This window comes from Platichthys flesus, chromosome 5, assembly GCF_949316205.1.
Source record: "Platichthys flesus chromosome 5, fPlaFle2.1, whole genome shotgun sequence".
Lineage (NCBI taxonomy): Eukaryota > Metazoa > Chordata > Actinopteri > Pleuronectiformes > Pleuronectidae > Platichthys > Platichthys flesus.
Genome location: NC_084949.1, coordinates 24907591 through 24926295, shown reverse-complemented (window position 1 = coordinate 24926295; position 18705 = coordinate 24907591). Strand labels below are relative to the sequence as shown.

General features: G+C 45.8%; 1 protein-coding gene across 1 annotated transcript; it reads left to right on the top strand.

The window, feature by feature from the left end:
* The first annotated feature begins 1362 nt into the window (after positions 1–1362).
* LOC133954449 (calmodulin-regulated spectrin-associated protein 3-like) lies at positions 1363–18676 on the top strand. Its single transcript, XM_062388881.1, has 19 exons — positions 1363–1522; positions 6781–7058; positions 7145–7285; positions 7850–7936; positions 8090–8125; positions 8656–8703; positions 10425–10563; positions 11098–11237; positions 11819–11912; positions 11992–12043; positions 12228–12289; positions 12380–12410; positions 12575–14999; positions 15086–15213; positions 15303–15589; positions 15674–15773; positions 16335–16447; positions 16535–16653; positions 16801–18676. Exons 1-19 carry the CDS (start codon positions 1387–1389, stop codon positions 17125–17127), a joined length of 4743 nt encoding a protein of 1580 aa, XP_062244865.1. The 5' UTR covers positions 1363–1386; the 3' UTR covers positions 17128–18676.
* The last annotated feature ends 29 nt before the right edge of the window (positions 18677–18705 follow it).

The window sequence follows — 18705 nt, the reverse complement described above, 5'->3', positions numbered from 1 at the left end:
TGAGCTGGAGTTTAAATACGTCTCTGATCTGAGGAGCCGGATCAAAGCCTCCGTCTGAACCTGTCCCGACTCAAAGAGAAACACCAGATACTGAACTCAGGTAACCTTAATTTCCTGTTTCATCTTCCACTCGTCCACAGGAAGAAAACAAACCGGCCGAGTCACATTCTCGGAGACTGATGCTGCTCCTCTTTGAAAAGCTCCGACAGTGCTCGGCTCCTGAAATACACTCACGCACACTGATGTACAGGATGAGTTTGAGGTATTTTATGTATTAAAGATTCTCTTATGAACCTTGGAAGTATCTAGAGTGAGTTCACATTACAATAGAAACTGTGGAGGCCTGGAGAAGCCAAAATGGAGGGAGCTGTTGGTCCATGTCTATCAACCAGTGTTGATGTTTCAGCCATTAGACAGAATTAACTGGTTTCTTCCAGAGTCGCTGTGTTTTTAAGTACCTGTCAGTGTTTCACTGTATCTTCCAGTGGAAATCCAATCCAAGGATTTTATTAAAAGGCTGAAAAATGATGTAACTTTGAGGGAAACTTCTGAAGCTTCAGAGCGAAACCTGCATCTTAGTCAGACTTTAAACATGTGGATCTGGGCTTGGATAGTAAAGTTGAATCTTTAATCAAAACAGGGATGTTCTCTTAGAGATCAAGTTCAGTTTCTATCCGAGCTCAAAGTAGAAAATGCAGTAAACTTGATATTCTTGATGATATTCATGAACGGATATCACGATATTTGCAATCTACAAACACACAGCATTTACCTCTTTGTAATTACAGTTGTTAAACAGGACAGTAAGTATCAGATACAGTCTTAATGCAATGTATAATTTAAATATATGATTTAATCTGACCATTATTTATCTTTTTAGAATCATGCAACTATTTCAAAATCACAATCACAATATTTAGAATATAAAACTCTCAGGCCTGGACCCTGATTGGACCCATGGATCAACCTGGTGTGTTTTCGTTTATATGTGTTTTTAAACTCTTCTTGCATTGATATTCTCGATTGATATTCTCGATCAGAAATAACAGATTTTATATTTTATTTCCTAGTAAGAATGATTTTAACCTTAATTTGTCTTTTTCTGTGGCTCAGCCTGGTCATCATGAAATTGTGATGGTGCGTCTGCATCACGGGAACCTCCTCCTCATCCTCCCTCCTCCTCCTCCTCCTCCTCCCTCCTCCTCCCTCCTCCTCCCTCCTCCTCCATCCTCCCTCCATCCTCCTCCTCCTTCCTCCTCCCTCCTCCTCCCTCCTCCTCCCTCCTCCCTCCATCCTCCCTCCTCCTCCATCCTTCCTCCTCCTCCTCACATTTCCCCGGTGCTGCCGCCTCTCCTCCTCCGAGCGCTCCTCCTCTGTCCGAGCGCCATGGAGGACTCTCCCGGCGCGATGAAGAGGACCTGCCCGGTGCCGGAGATCAAACCCCTGGACCAGTACGACATCAGCCGGGCCAAGATCTGCGCCAGTGTCCGGTGGCTGCTGTCGAAGTCGTACGGCTCTGCAGGTACACACACCCCGGAGCCTGCTCGCATCACAGCCGCCGCTGCTGCCGCTTGGGCGGGGCGCTTCATGATTCATCCCCGCCGCTCGGAGCTGGAGGTTTCTCGGTTTTTATTGGGGATGAGACCTCCAGCATCCAGCCGCTCCCCATCCATCCTCATCCCGGGGCCGCGTGCTCCACCTGCCCGGTCCATGCAGCGTCATTGTTCCCGCACCATGAGGACGATCCTCCGCTAATTACTGACGCGAATGTGCGGCTCGTCCCCCCGGAGGATTCTCCTGATGGTGCGGGATGGAGGAGTCTGTCCTCACCGCACTGCAACAAAGAGATCCGCGTCCTCAGGCCTGTGGAGGGGTTCTCCATCCGACAGCTAACACACACACAGACACACACACACACACACACGCACACACACGCACACACACACACTCAATTAATTATGACCAATGCAGTGTTTTGCATCTATAGGTGATGTGTGTGTAAACGGGTCAGAGCACAGCATAATATTTGTGTCAGTGTTACGCACGCACGCACGTTGGGCTGTGGCGCGTGGTAGAGAAGTGAAGGTGACACGTGAGACAATGGAGAGTTTTTTCTGTGGTGAAAACTGCAAATGCATCAAACTCAATGGGAGGTCAGAGGTCAGAGGTCAACGTGAGAAACAGGAAGGGAGTGATTCAAGACAACCTGCAGAAGTTTAAATGTAAAGCAGTTTATTCTCACGGAGATAATTCACGTGTGTGTGTGTGTGTGTGTGTGTGTGTGTGTGTGTGTGTGTGTGTGTGTTGTGTGTGTATGTGGAGATGTTATTGTTGTGCCATGTTCTGATTCATGTGTGTGAGTCTCTTTCTTCAGTCTGTGGTTGTGTTGTGTTGGATGACATCACTGCAAAGTCCTCCAGCCAATGACTGTTATCGTTATTGATCAGTTTATTCATCAGTATGATATGGAGTGAAATGAAGAGAGAGAGAGAGAGAGAGAGAGAGAGAGAGAGAGAGAGAGAGAGAGAGAGAGAGAGAGAGAGAGAGAGAGAGAGAGATGGGGGAAGGAAGAATAAATATATTAAGAGAGAAGGAAGGAAAGGAAAGAAAAGAACTAAGAAAGAAGGAAGGAAAGAGTTAAGAAGGAGGAAAGGACGGAAGGAAAGAAAGAAAGTAAGAAAGACAGAAGGGAGGAAAGAGAGAAGGAAATAAATTATGGTTCCTCCCTTTTCAACCAAATGCATCAAAACCTGATTTAATTTTATTCTAATGATAGAAAACCGAAAATCCGGTTTGAGATGATGGATGCTGGATGATTTATGAATGATGAATGGATGAATGATGGATGTTGGAGGAAGGATGAATGGATGATGGATGGATGCTGTATGATGAATGCTGTATGATCTATGGATGATGAATGGATGATGAGTGGATGAATGATGGATGAAGGATGATGAAACAGCAGGTCTGCAGGTTCTGCTGATTCACATTGTGATGTCACTGTGAAGCTCCTCACTAAACCCAGTTTATGTAACGATCCACGTTGTGTGTTGTGTTGTGCTGTCGTGCCGGTTCCACTGCTTCATGTTGTGTGTTGTGTTGTTGTGCCGGTTCCACAGCTACACGTTGTGTGTGTGTCCAGTGGACGAGTCTGTGACACGAGAGGAGAGACGAGCTGGAAGCCTCCTCTCAGCAGGGAGCCCTCCTCGTCTTCATCGCTGTCAACTGGTCAGAGCGGCTGCCTCATACAATGTTAATGGAGGCTCAGAGGGGGAAAAGCACTGACTGATTATACTCGACATGAGCAGAGGAGGGGCGGCACAGTGGCCAAGTGGGTGGCACTGGAAGGTTCCTGGTTTGAATTCCAGTTCGTCTCAGTGGAGTGAAATTGTGAACGTGAATGGCTGCTGGTGTTTGTATGCTGGCCCTGTGATTGGCTGGCGACCCCCCGGACGTTACAGATAATAGATGGTTTGGATGAACGGCCCAAAAAAAGAATAACTTCTTCCTGCTTTCTGGTTGTTAGATTTGTCCACGTCACTAATAAACACAGAGGAATAAATGAACCAATCAGGATTCTCTGTATTGTAAAACTTTATTTAACCAGGAAATTACCTCACTGAGAATTCCTCCCTGACACGTTGTTCATCCTTCCACCGAGTTCTGTGGTGACGTGTTTTATCGTTTTTCTTTCATCCTGCAATCTGTTTAGATAGATAGATAGATAGATAGATAGATAGATAGATAGATAGATAGATAGATAGATAGATGGATAGATGGATAGATAGATGGACACTGTATTAATCCCGTGGGTTAGGGTTAGATTATCCAGTAGCTTATACACTTAAACACATCACTGACATAAGGGATTAGATAGTACAATAAAATATAAAATGTACAGCAGAAAAATATATATATATAAATATCTAAATATATAAGAATATGTAGTGGTAAAGTCTGTGCATGGGGCTAGTAACAAACAAACTAGGTTTAGATCCTAGAACGAAATAACACAGTTAATCTCATATTGAAATCTAACTCACAGATGACATCTCGACTGCACCAGGATGAAATGGGATATTCACAATAGGCTGTAGAAAGCTATATGCACGATTGAGTTATATAAAGTGTGTGTGTCGACCTCTCGGACGCCTCCTGTGACGTGTTATTGATAAAACAGTTCATCAAGTGGCCTAATGGAGAAAGAAACCAGCACATAACGAGACACGTTAAGCTCCTGAACATGTGTTTTTCATGTGTTAGCATGTTGTGAGATTTAGATGAGAGCTGTTGTGTTGTTTCTGCTGCCTCCAGATGAAATGACACTAAGTGGGTTAGTCCTTCTCTGCAGTCCAGTCCCATTCCCACAGTTCCCATAGTGACGGCAGCCCTACTTCCTCCCAGCGCTGCCGAGTGAGACGCCGAGGACCCCCCTTTAACACAGTGTGTGTGTCACACTGCAGTGGAGTGTGTGCTCACACTGATGTTTGTGTGGTGACACAGAGACACAACGTCTCTGGCAGAAGAAAGACAGGACGAGCAGAGTTGTTCCAGTTTCATGAAGAAACTAGGATGAAACTATCCCACGTGTTCCTTTGAAAACGCATCAACTCTGCTACAGATTTGTGTGTGTGGCTGCGGGGGGAGAGCGGTTATCCTCTTAACAGAATGTCAGTGGTTTGGATCCCGGTCTTTCCAGCTCCGGATGCTGAAGGATCTTCGGTGCATGATACTGATAGATCTCATGGAGATCGATGCACATAGATGCCCTGTGTGAAAACTGCTCTGTAAAGTGCTTTGAGTGGAAAAGATTGATTATAAATACTGAACTTCATTTTGATTGGAGTGACAGAGAAGTGAGGAAACTCTTTTAAGTTTGAAAAGTCCAGCCGGCAGAAACAGAGATGTTTGGTGATGATGATTCTTCAGGCTCTTATCAAACCAAAGAAAACCACCAGGAGCTGAGAGGCCAACTGCTCCAGATCTATTTGGATCTGCACCAATTGTATCTCTCTCATGAATATCTGTCCCCTAATGATTTTATTCTTTGAGAAATCTCTGAAATCGTTGAAGAACCTCTAATTGCAACGAAAGTGAAAATTCGGTTCCTTAAAACAAAACCTCATTGGTGGAGGTGAAATGAAAGAAGGGAGGTTTCACAGATCCTGTGTGAGTCATAGATGTTTCTGAGAAGAAAGATGAAGGAGGAAAAGGAGGAGAAGAGAAACGACTAAGAGAGGAAGAGAGGCTCGACTACAGGAAGAGACTCTGATACTCACTTAAAGAAATCCACTTCAATCTCCAGTGGTCGTCCAGGGGCTGCGGAGCTGGAATATGGGTCAGTGAGGAGAGTGTGTGTTACTGAGCTTCATAGAGGACTTGACATGCACGCACACACACACACACACACACACACACACTCACGCACAAACACACACCATCTCTTGTATGAGTGACCTCTCTGAGCTGAGCTGTTCATGCAGATGATGGTATTATCCTCTCCTGCAGTCAGACGCTGTCTCTTCTCCACTTTGAGGAAACTTCTTCTCTTAACTTTCTGAGGTTTCTCCGTCAGACCAGTGGAGCCCGTGTGACCTCTGTGACCTTTTCCAAGCAGGACGAGGCCTCGACGAAGAGTTTCTGTGCTCTGGAGTTGGAGAAGGCTTTTCTTTGCTTCTCAGGGAACAATGCAGAGGAGCTGACTCACTCTTCCCACCTCCTGCAGGAGGTCTCTTGTGCAACCTCCATGAACTGCTTCTTGGTTGTGTTTCTCCTCGTAATGATTGATTGGATTCTCTCGAATCGCACCGTCCATCCACTGAAATATTCATTCTCAGCTGCAGCATGAGAACACGGCGGTTCCTCTGCATGCACGCAGCTCTCACTTCCTTACTTGAGATAACTGCATCTCCATCTCCCTCGAGGCACAGGCAGACTCCAGGGGCTTTTTTCAAACCAATGGTTTGTTAGAATGCAGCCGGACTCTCAGGTAACTCAGCTGAGAACTCAAATTTATTTCTAGTATAATTCGATATCTGTAAACAAATTATACAAACTCAGTAGAAGTCTAGTCCCCTTGAATTAAAACCAGATGTTCCTAATTACACAAACTCGTAGATATCAGCTCCTTATGCCTGATTATTTTCATCAAGATCCATGAATTATTTACCTGGTAAAACAGTGGAAATCGTATAAATCACTTTCTCACAAAGAAAGAAAAAAAGAAAATTGTAAAAATTATTCCTGAATCTGTGTCCCAGGAAATCTGTTCTTTAATCTTCAAGTATTAGTTTTACAGCTACTTAAAGTAAGTAATTGAACATATAAAAACGTTCGTCCTGAATAGATCTAAAGAACTTGGCAGTTCAACAAACCACAATTCAAAACACAACTGGGAACAACAGGATATTGGGAAAGAACAAATGGGGGATCGTTAAAGTCGGTATGATTCATCATGTGGGATCATGAATGTATGAACACAATGAAGTGGGCGTTCAAAAGTGGATGTTGAGATACTTCACTGAATTAAAAAAAATGAAAACCTGCAGGTAAAGCTCAGAGGTAGTAGGATTCATCCTCTGAGGATCATGAATGTGTGAAACAAATGTCTTGGTGGTCTGAGATCAGTCCAGAAACATCAACCTCGTTTTGTCCCTGGAGGAAAAAGCCCGGATCAGTGAAGTCAGTAGGATTCATCCTCTGGGGATCCTGAATGTCTGCATGTTATTGTAGTTCAGACTGAAACAATGAACCAGTCACTGCTCCTTCTCCTCTCTGCAGAAAACGTCCCAGTGGAGTTCCGGGAGCCGCTCTACAAGGACCAGTACAAGCAGGAGCACCTGAAGCCGGCCGTCTCCAAGCTGCTTCTGTCCCCGGAGATCTACTGCCGAGCTCAGGCCCTGCTCGCCCAGGCACACGGGGTCTCCGGGCCCGCGGTGCAGGGGTCACCCGCCGACAACGCCGCCCTGCTGCAGCACCTCATCAAGAAAGGCTTCGCTCCCAGGGTCCAGGAAGTAGACGTCACCGAGGAGGACCTCAGCAGCGTCCCCATCAAGACGGTGCGTGGTCTGTAGTTCGACTCCTCGTGTTGTCGTTGTCAGTCGAAGAGGCTGAGGGGGTTAAATCTTGTCTCTGATTGGTGCAGAAGTCCCACCTGGCCCTGATTGACTCTCTGATGTCACTGGCGGCTGAAGAGACGGTGGGCCGGGTTAAGATGGCGGTGGAGGCGGGGCAGATGGGCGTCGGCGCTCCGTGGGAGAACGCTCTGCTCTTCTGGGTCAACAGGGTGAGACTCACTTTCTGTCCTGGTTCTATCTCATGTTCACACTCTATTTACTCATTTTTATACTTTGAATGTCTCTTTACATTTGTAAGAATGACATGTTTATTTATTATTACTTTCTATTCTGCTGTTACAATGGAAATTTCAGGGTTTGGGACTAATCATTTATTATCTTATCTTATCTTAGTGTTTTAGTTTAGTTTGTTTGGTGTAGTTCTTAACATTTTCATTTATGTGTTTTCTTATTGCCAAGGAAGTTCTGTTTTGTCTGTGTTTGTTTGTTTTTCAGCAGGAACCTGTGATGGTGATGCATTATGGGTCAGAGAAGAACCCATAAAAGTGTAGTGTAGATGTGGATAGGATCTATTTCACTTTCATCAACTTTGCGAGATGTTTTTGCAATTTGGTGCAGATCCAAATCTGAATGAATTTAAACGTGGTTTCATGAGGGGACCGTCGACTTTCAAGTTCATTTTTGTATTTAATCGAAACGCTGCCACTTCAGATTCTTTCGTCCTATATTTGAATTGAAATCATCCTTCAACATCCGTCATCTTGTTCTTACAGCTCAACCAGAAGTTGAGGGAATGCACAGAAGAAGAGGAGCCGCTCAGATCCCAGACGTGCACGGACCTGCAGTCGGTCCAGGACACGGTAAACACACACACACTGACATGCATGAAGATTTTCCATTCAGCACATGTCTCTCATTGCTTCTGTTGCTCGAGCTTCTAACATCGACCTCGCTCTGCTTCTCTGTTTCCTCCCAACTGTTTTTTTTTTTTTCTCTGTCGTGCCCTCGGCCAGTGTCCATCCAACCGCTGGTACTGGAAACTAGTCCCAGTAAGTGTCCTCCTCTCCTCCCGTCTGTCCTCCTCTCTGAGTGTGTCCATCGGCTGCGGCTGACATTACTGTGCCTGCTGGAAATGCCACACTCTGTATCTGTGTCTGTGCCGTGAGGTGTTCGACCTTCTCAGCCACTGAAGTGTCCTATTAATGATGATTCCTGTGATTGTTACCAACTGATGCTGTTGTGGACACCGAGGCGTCTTCTGACTTTGTCCCGTTCAGTCATCAGTTTCATCTCAAACTGCCCAGAGAGCGGAGGAGGGAGGAGGAGATGTTGGAGAAGAGCGAGGGAGGGGGGTGAATTTCCTTCCTCGCTGGTTATTTAAATACATCTGCGTCCCCCTTTTGTTTGCCCCCCTTCCTCTCCTCCTCTTCCTCGTCCTCCTCCTCCTCCCTCCGTCGCTCCTCTCTTCCTGAGCAGTACCATGTGACTCTGTGGGTGTGGCGGTTCCCATGATGACCGAGCCCCCTTGTCATTTATGCTTGTTTCCCTCTCTCTGCCATCCCCCCCCGCCCCCATCCAGCATGCTATCGCTTTTTGTTTGAAGGAGTCGGGGAATAAGCCGCCAGTGGTAACGTATAACACCTCGCTCTTATCTCACCCTCATCCTCCACGTCTGCCGTAGAGCGACACACTCGACTGACCGACGCCCCTTTTCCTCCAACGTGAACCTGGTGCTCGGGCAAAACCATCATTCTAGAAAAAGATCGTTACGTCACTGTGTGCATCACTATACTGTGTACGCCTCTGATTTCCTGTATATACCTGTATATTCCAGTATATTCCCATGGAAAGTTTCCAACTTTGAATATTCCCGGAATTTTGCAACCCTACTGTTAGCATAGCTTTGGTTCCGGAAGTCAATTTCCCATTCCCACCGAAAGGCCGACCGGCTACGAGATGAATCGTTAAAACTTTAACTTTTCCATTGCAAAAAAAAAGATTGGAAATGGAAAGTAAGGCAAAAGCACGTTATTTTGAGAATGAAGGAAACTACACATCCCATAAACCTTTTCAAATTGTCCCTGTCCACCCACTTCTTCTTAAATTTAACCTGACTTTACCTATGGTTTAATAATTTAGTAACCTGGTGTAGTAACGCTGAACGATCTGATTGTAACCGACACGATTTTTCAGTTGCGGTAAACATTTCCACGTTAACAGAGACGTTGCCATTACATCTGAGGATTGTGGGTAGTGTGGTGCTTCTCTTTGAAAACACGTTTCTCTTAAAACACAGTTGACATCATTCTGACTTGTGGCTTCTAAAGGAGCGTAAATCGCGGTTTCACAATCTCGTAGCTTTTGGTAAGTCTACAGTGGATGGTTAAAATATTATGGGAGATCATTGTTTGGCTGTCGAAACTCAAAGAGCTGGTTCCAGACGAGGCACAGACCCTTGAACTGCCTTGGTGGAGAAGGGGTATGACAGACTGACCAATCGCCACACCTCCCCCACGCTGTTGTCCAATATCCAACTAACCGACGGCTAACTAGTTGCCAGTCCAACACCGAGGTTTGGATGGATCATTTAAGCCTCATCAGATTTTAACACTACTTATCCATATTTATGTTTCAGTACTTTTCTTTTAGTGTGTGCTACAAAGCCATGTTATAGGAGGCACCACGAGGCCGGGTGTTAATTTTTGATACGGAACTTTTCCTCGTCGAACTCCTGCAACAAGGCTGCACAACATCACAAGTTGTGTTCATGCACTGTTTGTGTGTAACAGAGTAGAAGTGAGGGATCACAGTGTTGTCAGTGCCTGTTTCTGCTGCATGGACACCGGAGCAAACTTTCATTTTCACTTACAATCACTGACATTTTTCCTCGTTTTTTTAATCCAATTTTTTTGTATCGGCACTTTTTTACCTTTGCACTGCACCTTCTGGTTGGTGTGTGTGTGTTGCGTGTGTGTCTGTGTGTGTGTGTGTGCGCAAATGTTTCCTACCTCAGGCATCACTGGTCTTGCGCTTTGTTTCTGTGGGTTTCCTTATATTTGCGGTTTTCCTGGAGTTTGGCTGCACTTGGACGATAGTTTCTGGTTTTACGTTTATTTCTAACTTTTTGGGCTTTTTTATCTATTTTCATATCTGTGGACTTTTTCTGCATCTTCTTCATGATTTCCTTCTTTCCTTGTGGTTGCACAACTCCTCCTCTTTTTTCCCCTCTTCTCTCTGTCTCATCTCCCTCTTTCCCTTTCCTCTTTCCTTTTCCTCTATCTCACTCTCTCTCTCTCTCTCTCTCTCTCTCTCTCTCTCTCTCTCTCTCTCTCTCTCTCTCGTCTCTAGATCCGTTACAGGAAGGACAAAGTGCTGTCTAAGCTGACTCCCACTTTCCCTCTGGTCTCTGCGGTCAAGGATCTGTCTAATGGCTGCGCTATAGCTGCTGTGATGCACTTCTACTGCCCCAGCCTGCTGCCTCTAGAGGGTACACACACTCACACACGATAACACACACTCACATGTTCATTAGTAATATCTGGATGCTTTCAAACTCTCAACAGTGTAAATGACAGATCCATCATTCAAAGTCAGAGTTGAGCCAGAGTGTTTTTAAATCATCGCAAAGAAAAGAAATACAAGTAAAAAGGATAAGACGTGAATTGGTAGAATCAAAATTAACTTAAAAAGACAAATTAACTTGAAAAGGGAATAGGATGTAAATAAAATAAAATAATTAATAAGTTATTAAAAACCAGCGTTTATCTCCAATATTCAGCAGGAAACCTTTAAAATATGAAGATTTCTAAACAGAGTTTGGTGGATTTCAGCTCTTCTGGTTCAGGAAGCCGGGGATCATGGGTAATGTCCAGCGTTCAGTTGTGTTTCAGTACAGTGAGCGGGACGACACATTGATAGACTTTGTTTGAGTTGAAGAAATGATATTGGATTAAACCTTCTGACACACAAACGCACACAGATGTTACACAACAACATGTGTAAACTTCCTGTTCTCTTCCAGATGTGTGTCTGAAGGACACCATGTCAGTGGCCGACAGTCTCTACAACCTGCAGCTGATCCGAGAGCTCAGTGAGAGCAGTTTACAGAGCTGCTGCCCCCTGGCTGTGGAGGACCTGCTCTACGCTCCTCCTGATCTTCATGTAAGCATCGGGATATTGTCACTTAAATTCTGTTTTTTAACTTAAACATTAACAAATGTTGTGTCAACCTTCAACCCTGCAGCTGCCGTCAGATTCTGGTTATTCTGTGGAAACAATTGATTGCACCACATCAAGTTTGTCTCTCTATCAGTGACAAAGGGTGTGAGTAGGGTTAGGTGAAGGTTAGGGTTATGTTTAGGTTGGGGACAGGTTCTTTTTAAGATTATTCAGCCCAGTTTAATTTATTATAAACCCTGTATATTATATCCTCAATGATCAAGTTGTTATTATTTTAGTAAGTATAGAAGGTAATATGTGCTGTGATTTACAAGTGATGAATTAAAAAAGAGTTTAATCAGCCTGGTTATGGCTTTCAATACCAAAAATCACCTTTATAAACGTGTTATGAGAGTTATATATGTTAACACACCTTTTGACTGTGTTAACATCTGTCTTTTAGAAATCTGGGATGTTATTGTTCACTTGTGTTTTCAAGCGGTTAACAGACGAGAGTTGCTGCTGTCCGGCCTCTGAAATCTCATCTCACGTGTGCGTCTGTCTCTTTTTTTTCTTTCTCTCAGCTGAACATCATGAGCTTCATAGCAGAGCTGTTAGACTGGTTCGAGGTCAAGAAGCCGGATTTCGTTCAGACCATACAACCCATCGACCTCACAGGTCTGATGCTCTTCTGTCATATTGTTGGTGTTTGATAAATACTGTAAATATCAGCCTTTGAATCCTCTTTGTCTTTCAGACATCTCATGTTTCCTGGACTGTACAAGTCCTGTCAGTGGAAACAGCAACAGGTACGAGAAGCACAATAAACATGAAACATGAAATCCTGCAGCAAACCCAAATGAAATAGAAAAACAATAAAGTCTGATCTCATAGAATTACTAGATATACTGTTTTATGCTTAGATTCAAACCTGTAACACGTTGTTATCAGGGACTTACATTTGAGGTTTCTTTTGATTGTCCCGGGTTTCAGCGGCTCTCCTTCCTTTGTCTTCAAACAACCCTTTGTGCCCATCTCCTCTCCGGTGTCACCGGGTAAGAAAAACATAGCACGAGATTGTTTCCTTTGAAGTAGATCAACCAAAGTAAACTTTATTTCTACTTTACTCTTTTTTATGTCTTCAGAAAACAAAAGCTGGACAAAGAAACAAATCAGGTACATATATTTAAAAGCTTCTATGGTAAATGTTGTATTGCTCTCATGTTTTATCTTAATTTCTAAATCTTCTTACTTTGGCTTTTGTGGTTTCTTCTTTTTCCATATTGCCTTGTGAATCCATCCATTGGTTCATCCCCCCATCATCACCCAACTCTCCGCAGTCGTCCTCTCTCAGCAGTGACTTTCAGCATCCCATTTGGGCTGGACAGTGATGTTGACATTGTCATGGGAAACCCAATAGATTCTGTCTTTCGCTCCGTCAGCACTGACAGCCTCACCGCCGGCATCCCTGCAATGGCCTCACCGGTGACTGCCGCAGGGATGACTCGGGTCCCGTACAGCCCTCCAGAGGACCTCAGCCACCTGCTCAGCGCCTCGGCCCCCTCGCAGCGCTCGTCCTGGGGACCATACGCTCACACGGCACCGCTAGGGGAGCTGCCGACTATCGAGGAGGCACTACAGGCGGTTCATACTCCCAACAGCAAAGATCGGAAGAAGGGAAGGACGCCCGAGAAAGTTGGAAGAGGGGTGTTGGGAGGACGGCCAGAGCCCAGGTTGCGTCCCGAGGGAGCTCCTGCTGGTTTTTTCCTGCACTCCCCTGATGAAAAGAATCCTCAGCTCAGCAGCTCTGCTCCCTGTCGATCGGGGATCCTCCACCGGCCGGCCGGGGGAGAGGCGGGTGACACTGTGAGGCAAGGGAGGGGAGAGAGGAGGGAGAGATCAGGACGGAGCTCCGATATGTCACGTGATGACGATTCAGTTCTACGAGATGGCAGCGTCGACTCCTCTGAAGCGTCGGACGATGGCCCGAGGAATGCGCCCGGTAACATTCGACCCAGTAATGGCCGCCAGGGAAACCACAGCAACAGCAATAGTCCACGAATGACAAGCTTTGCTGAGCGGCGAGACAGCAGAAGAAGACATCCTGCTGCTTCTGGAGAGGAGTCCGCCTCTGCCGCGACACCAACAACCCCCGGAACTCCACATACGCCTTCAACCCCAGCGGGGGCACCTGGACCCCAGGACAGCCCCGGCCCCAGAGGCCCCGAACCAGGCTCTGAGGCCTGGGAGCTGGGGGCTCGTCTGGAGGAAAAACGGAAAAGCATTGAAGCCCAAAAAAGACGCATCGAAGCCATCTTTGCTAAACACAGACAGAGGCTTGGAAAAACTGCTTTCCTCCAACTAAAAAAAGAGCAAGGAGGAGGGGAGGGAGCAGGGGAGGATACTTTCACTCTGGAGGAGCGCCTCACGTGCATGGAGGAGCAACTGAAAAAGGAGGAGGAGAAGGAGGAGAAAGAAAAGACAGAGAAAGAAAAAGATGGAGATAAGGAGAAAGAGAAGCCATCGGTTTCCAACCCTCCTCGGTTAGAGAAGCAGGTCACATTCTCTATTGAAAGCAAGAAAGGGGCAGAAAAGGAGAAAGGAGGTGAAGCTGTCATTGTGGAATACAACGAGGTGGTGCAGAAACTGAGTGAAGCTCTGCAGTCGCTGCAGAAGGACATGCAGAAACTTACAGAGCAGCAACAGCATCTCATGAGCAACCAAAGACCCAGGAATTCATCCAAGACCATTGCAAAGTCAACAGGTAGAAGCAACCTCAAGACACCACCCAGAACTCCCCCCCACACACCAACCAAGACACCACCAAGAACCCCAACAAAGACTCCTACCAGGACCAACACCAAAGCTTGGGTGATCCCTGCTACTCCCAACCTCCCCTGTGCCTCCTCTCCGTCACGACGTTCTCACACTCTTTCTGACTCGCCAAAAACGATCATCTCCTCCTCCTGCCCTGCTCCTCGCACCAAGATTCACTCCTCCTCCACGCCACGCAGCCCCAAACACCAGCAGCGCCCCCAAAATCAGCGCCCCCATCCACGGCCTTCCGAACTCAAGTTCCCTCCTCTCAGTCGCGTCTTGACGACAACCCAGACTGTCGACACCATCCCCCACCTGCGGCGTGTATCCCCCAGCAAGTGTCGGGATCAAAACTCCTCTTCCTTCCGTATCGGTGGTCCGAAGACTCCTCAGGAATTCCCTCAGCCTGCCCAGCAGCCACAGCCTGATGAGAGCACATCAGAAACAGGCTCCAGTGAGACACCCACCCAGTTCAGCCTGGAGCTGGAGCTGGAGCAGGAGGAGCTAGAGGCTGTCGGAGGACTTCCAGTCGCTCCACATCCCAGACGAGAGCATCCTAGGACTGCGGGTGGCAGCAGCTCTGGTGCTCCTTCAGAGTGCTCGTTTGAGAGCGAGACGTTGTCCCTCTCGGCTGCGTTCAGCATCGCAGGTGCAGGGAAACGCTGCAGCCTGATTGAGTCTCTGTCATCTCTTGGAGAGCCTGAGGGTGGGCAGGAGTTTTCCTCTGATTCCATGAGTGATCACACTGAATCTGCTGTGGAACCTGCAAGAGGACCGGTCCCAGAACCCTTCGATCCTTTAGAGGAACTGAATCGCGCAGAAGAAGCCACGGATTTGCCAGAAGAACCAACGGAAACCAAAGAGGACACAAGACAGACAGAGACCTTGGAGCTAAGTGGAGAAGTGACTGAGCTGGAAACCAGAGGAGGAATTGGATTCTTCTTTCAGGTGAGAACGAAGAGGAGTTTGTTTTGCATGCACGTTAATTGTGTCCCGACAGTTTGGTGTATGATCATGTGCCTGTGTTGTTGTAGGAGGAGGTTCTTTGTGAGGGGGAGATGGCCCAGAAAAGAGCTCTGCTGTTGGAAAGACAGCAGAAGAGAGCAGAGGAGATAAAGAAGAGGAGACAGTTGCAGGAGCAAGAGAGAGAGAGAGACAACAGGTGAAACACAACCACATGCATCTTAGCAGCCTGACACCGAGATTGTGATTCTTTTAACTTGTCAAAATAAACTATTCTCCTGTTCTCAGACCCGGGGATTCTTACAAGAGAGCGTCTCCCTGCAATACACCTCCTGAAGGCACCACCTCCCCTTCCCCCACACCTCCTGCTACTCCAGCCCGTTGGGGAGATTTCACGCGAGGGGAGCATGCACTGCGGCACCAGCTCAAGATCATGGATGATCTGGACAAAATGCTGCGGCAGCAAAAGTCACCCAATCAAGGGAGATCTTCTGCAAAGAAAACGCGCTCTCGACCTCGTAGCATGACCAGAGAGGAAACACACTTGTCTTTGAGTCCCGCCAAGGGAGCAGCTGGTAAAACTGAGAGAAGTCAACAAAGTAAAAACATCTACGGAAGAGGATTAACTGACCGAACTCTTTTGTGTCTTTTTCGTTTAGGCTCTAAATTGACCAAAGTCTACTCTCACTCCTCCCTCAACCTGGCAGCCACGGACGAGCCAAGGAAACCTGGTGGTGACGCCACGAAGAAACCCCACAGGTAAACTCCTGCCAAGGAAGTATTGATGCCTCATTCGCACAGGTCTCAGCCATGATGCTATCATATCTTCAGAGGCTCCATTGTTAATACTCAATTCCTACCGTTAGCATAACAGTAAAGCTGCTTCCAGACATGCACTGGAGTCCTGACACTTTACTGACATTTTCCAGAGAAAGTTCTACAGACTCCTCTCTTCACTTTCATGTTCTAGATAGATTTCAGACCTGACAAACTCCTGCTCTGTTGTTAATGTGTGAATAATGTCCAGACCCTTTTGTCTGGACATTATCTGGAGTTCTTGTCTAAAAAAAACGGTTTCATGTTATCATCATCAATTTAGCTTCACCATGCTAACATCCAGAAGCTAAAAACATGTGCTTCTATGCTTATTAGTTCTAACTACCTCTTCCCCAGTACAAGTGCTTATACTTGACTCGTTTATTACGAAGAAACAAATGTCTTGTTAAATCACTGGTCCATGTATGAATCGTTTTCTAATCGAGCGTAGCACAGACATGAGGTGAGAATCCATCAGCTCATTGTTTGGCCTCTCCCCTGCAGCCGCCCTGAGTCGCCTTTGGCCTGTGTGACACCGAGTCGACTGGCCAATCAGAACCGAGACAAGGACTTGGAGAGCGGGTCCAATGGAACCTCGCCCGCCCCAGAATACACAGGTACAGTGCTACAGCGGTGGAGTACCGTGGTTCTTCAGTACTACTACGCATTTACAAAGTGCTATAAAAACATCTTTGTGTTTTCAGGTCCGAAGCTTTTCAAAGAACCGAGCTTCAAGTCGAACAAATTCATCGTTCACAACGCTCTGTCTCGCTGCTGCTTGGCGGGGAAGGTCAACGAGGCACAGAAGAACAAGATAGTTGAGGTAGAGGATTCATTTGTATCATTGAACCTTTAATCAGCCTTTATTAAACTGATAAAGTAATTTGTTTCATGATTTATTTTTGATGTATGACGATGCAGATGAAAACTAGAAGGCCTTAATGATTTGTTCTCTTTCTTTCGACCTCAGGAGATGGAGAAGAGTCCGGCCAACCACTTCCTCATCCTCTTCCGTGACACCAGCTGCCAGTTCAGGGGCGTGTACACCATGAACCCCGACTCCCAGGAGCTGGTGCGATTGGCCGGCGTCGGTCCCCGGTCGATTAGCTCCGCCCAGGTGGAGTCCATCTACAAGTACAGCTCGGACAGGAAGCAGTTCAGCGCCATCCCCTCGAAGACCATGGGCATGAGCGTCGATGCCTTCACCATCCCCGGCCATCTTTGGCACGGAGGAGGAGCAGGGGGAGGAGGGACCAGGAGAGCGAGCATTACTAAGAAGACGGTTACTTCTAAGTGAGGATTTTAACACGACATCACAGTGACATGTGACTGAAGACAACACTTTAATCTCACTAAATATAGTGACAAATTAAATAAGGTCACATGCGCACGGATAAGCTTTTAGGAATGTGTGTGCGAACACCTGTGTTGCCCTTGGACTTTACTAGAAATACAAAATATGTACAAAAATATTTCCATCCCCCCCCTCCCCCCATTATGTGCATGAAAACATCAACAGCACAACGTTGTGTCCCCAACACAGAGAATACAGACCCACTCATATCCAGAGTGTCCAGATGAAAGTGTTTTTTAAAGGTTTAACGGTTAATTGCACAACGAAGAGTTACTTTTAAAAAGTCTTGTTACTTATACTTTCATTGTTTAAAGTACAAACTTGAAAACTTTAGAAGAAACAGAAACTTTGTTCAGTTGTTTACTGGAAAACCCGGGACTTTCACGAGACATCAGATGACTGTCTGCTCCCACTCGGCTTCCTGAGTTAGAAAATCAGTTTTATACATTGAGCCAAACCCCGGAGAGAAAATGCCTTCTCGTGTCAGAGTGACTGAACTTTAATTTTGTACAAACCCTTGAGTTTATTTCTACCCAACGTTTGTCAGCAGGTCGATCAAAGCACATTTGTACCTGCAGAATTCCGATAGCCATAAGTTTACGTCGCAGAAGAGCAGAGGTGAACTTTGTTTTTGTTTTGTGGGACCGAGTCAACATGTTGGGGGTTGAATGGTTACTCACTGTTCGTGCTATAAGCTTGAAGTGATATCAAAGTAAGAGCTTGTGGTTTGATGATGTTGATTATGAGTATATATACATGTGAGCAACAGATGCCAATCGAAACAACTTTTATACGCTGAGATGAGAGTGTAACGAGGATGATGTGTCTACATTACATTTAGAAATACGTGGATTGATGCTCTCTGGTCGTTGGATCTGGTTCTAAGTCGGTAGAATTCCTATATTTGTTCAGCTCTAAGGATCCTTTATCGAATCTCTTGTTCACATCTCGCTTCGTTGGATGGAAAATGTGCGATAAAGGGAAAATGACAAATCCCTGCCTTAAATATTCAGATATCATGTTAATGGAGACATATTACGCTCATATTCAGGCTCCTCATTTTAATTTGTGTTACTACTGGAAAAGGTTGAAATGTTGTAAGTTTCAGAAAACACATCACTTTCCTCCATCGCTGCAGCTCCTCTTTTCAGCCTCTGTCTCATACTCTTGGTTTAAGCTCCTGTCTCTTCTTTCTGATGACAAGTTTGTGTTACGCTTTATTCTGTGACCTGTAGCGGAGCAACAACAAATCTGCTAACTTTGTGCAAATAGAGAAATCTGTCAATTTTTTTGTTTACGTTTTAGTGAAATTTAAGATGTCTTAATTTCTTAACAAACACAACTACCCAACAAGATTCGATAAAGGATTCCTAACGATTTGGATTTGTTGAAATGGGACTGAACCGGATCCCCGGTCTTAGCAGAGTGCAAACAATTAAATCGGTGTGTGTTTCAAACCAGCATTCATGTATGAACAAACAGATTAAACTCCTCAGATGAAACTGTTTCTCTCGTTCATTC

Coding starts and splice junctions, on each gene's coding strand:
- LOC133954449 (XM_062388881.1), top strand. CDS start 1,387: ATGGAGGACTCTCCCGGCGCGATGAAGAGGACCTGCCCGGTGCCGGAG. Junction 12,044..12,227: donor GTCAGTGGAAACAGCAACAG/GTACGAGAAGCA, acceptor CCCGGGTTTCAG/CGGCTCTCCTTCCTTTGTCT. Junction 12,290..12,379: donor CTCCTCTCCGGTGTCACCGG/GTAAGAAAAACA, acceptor TTATGTCTTCAG/AAAACAAAAGCTGGACAAAG.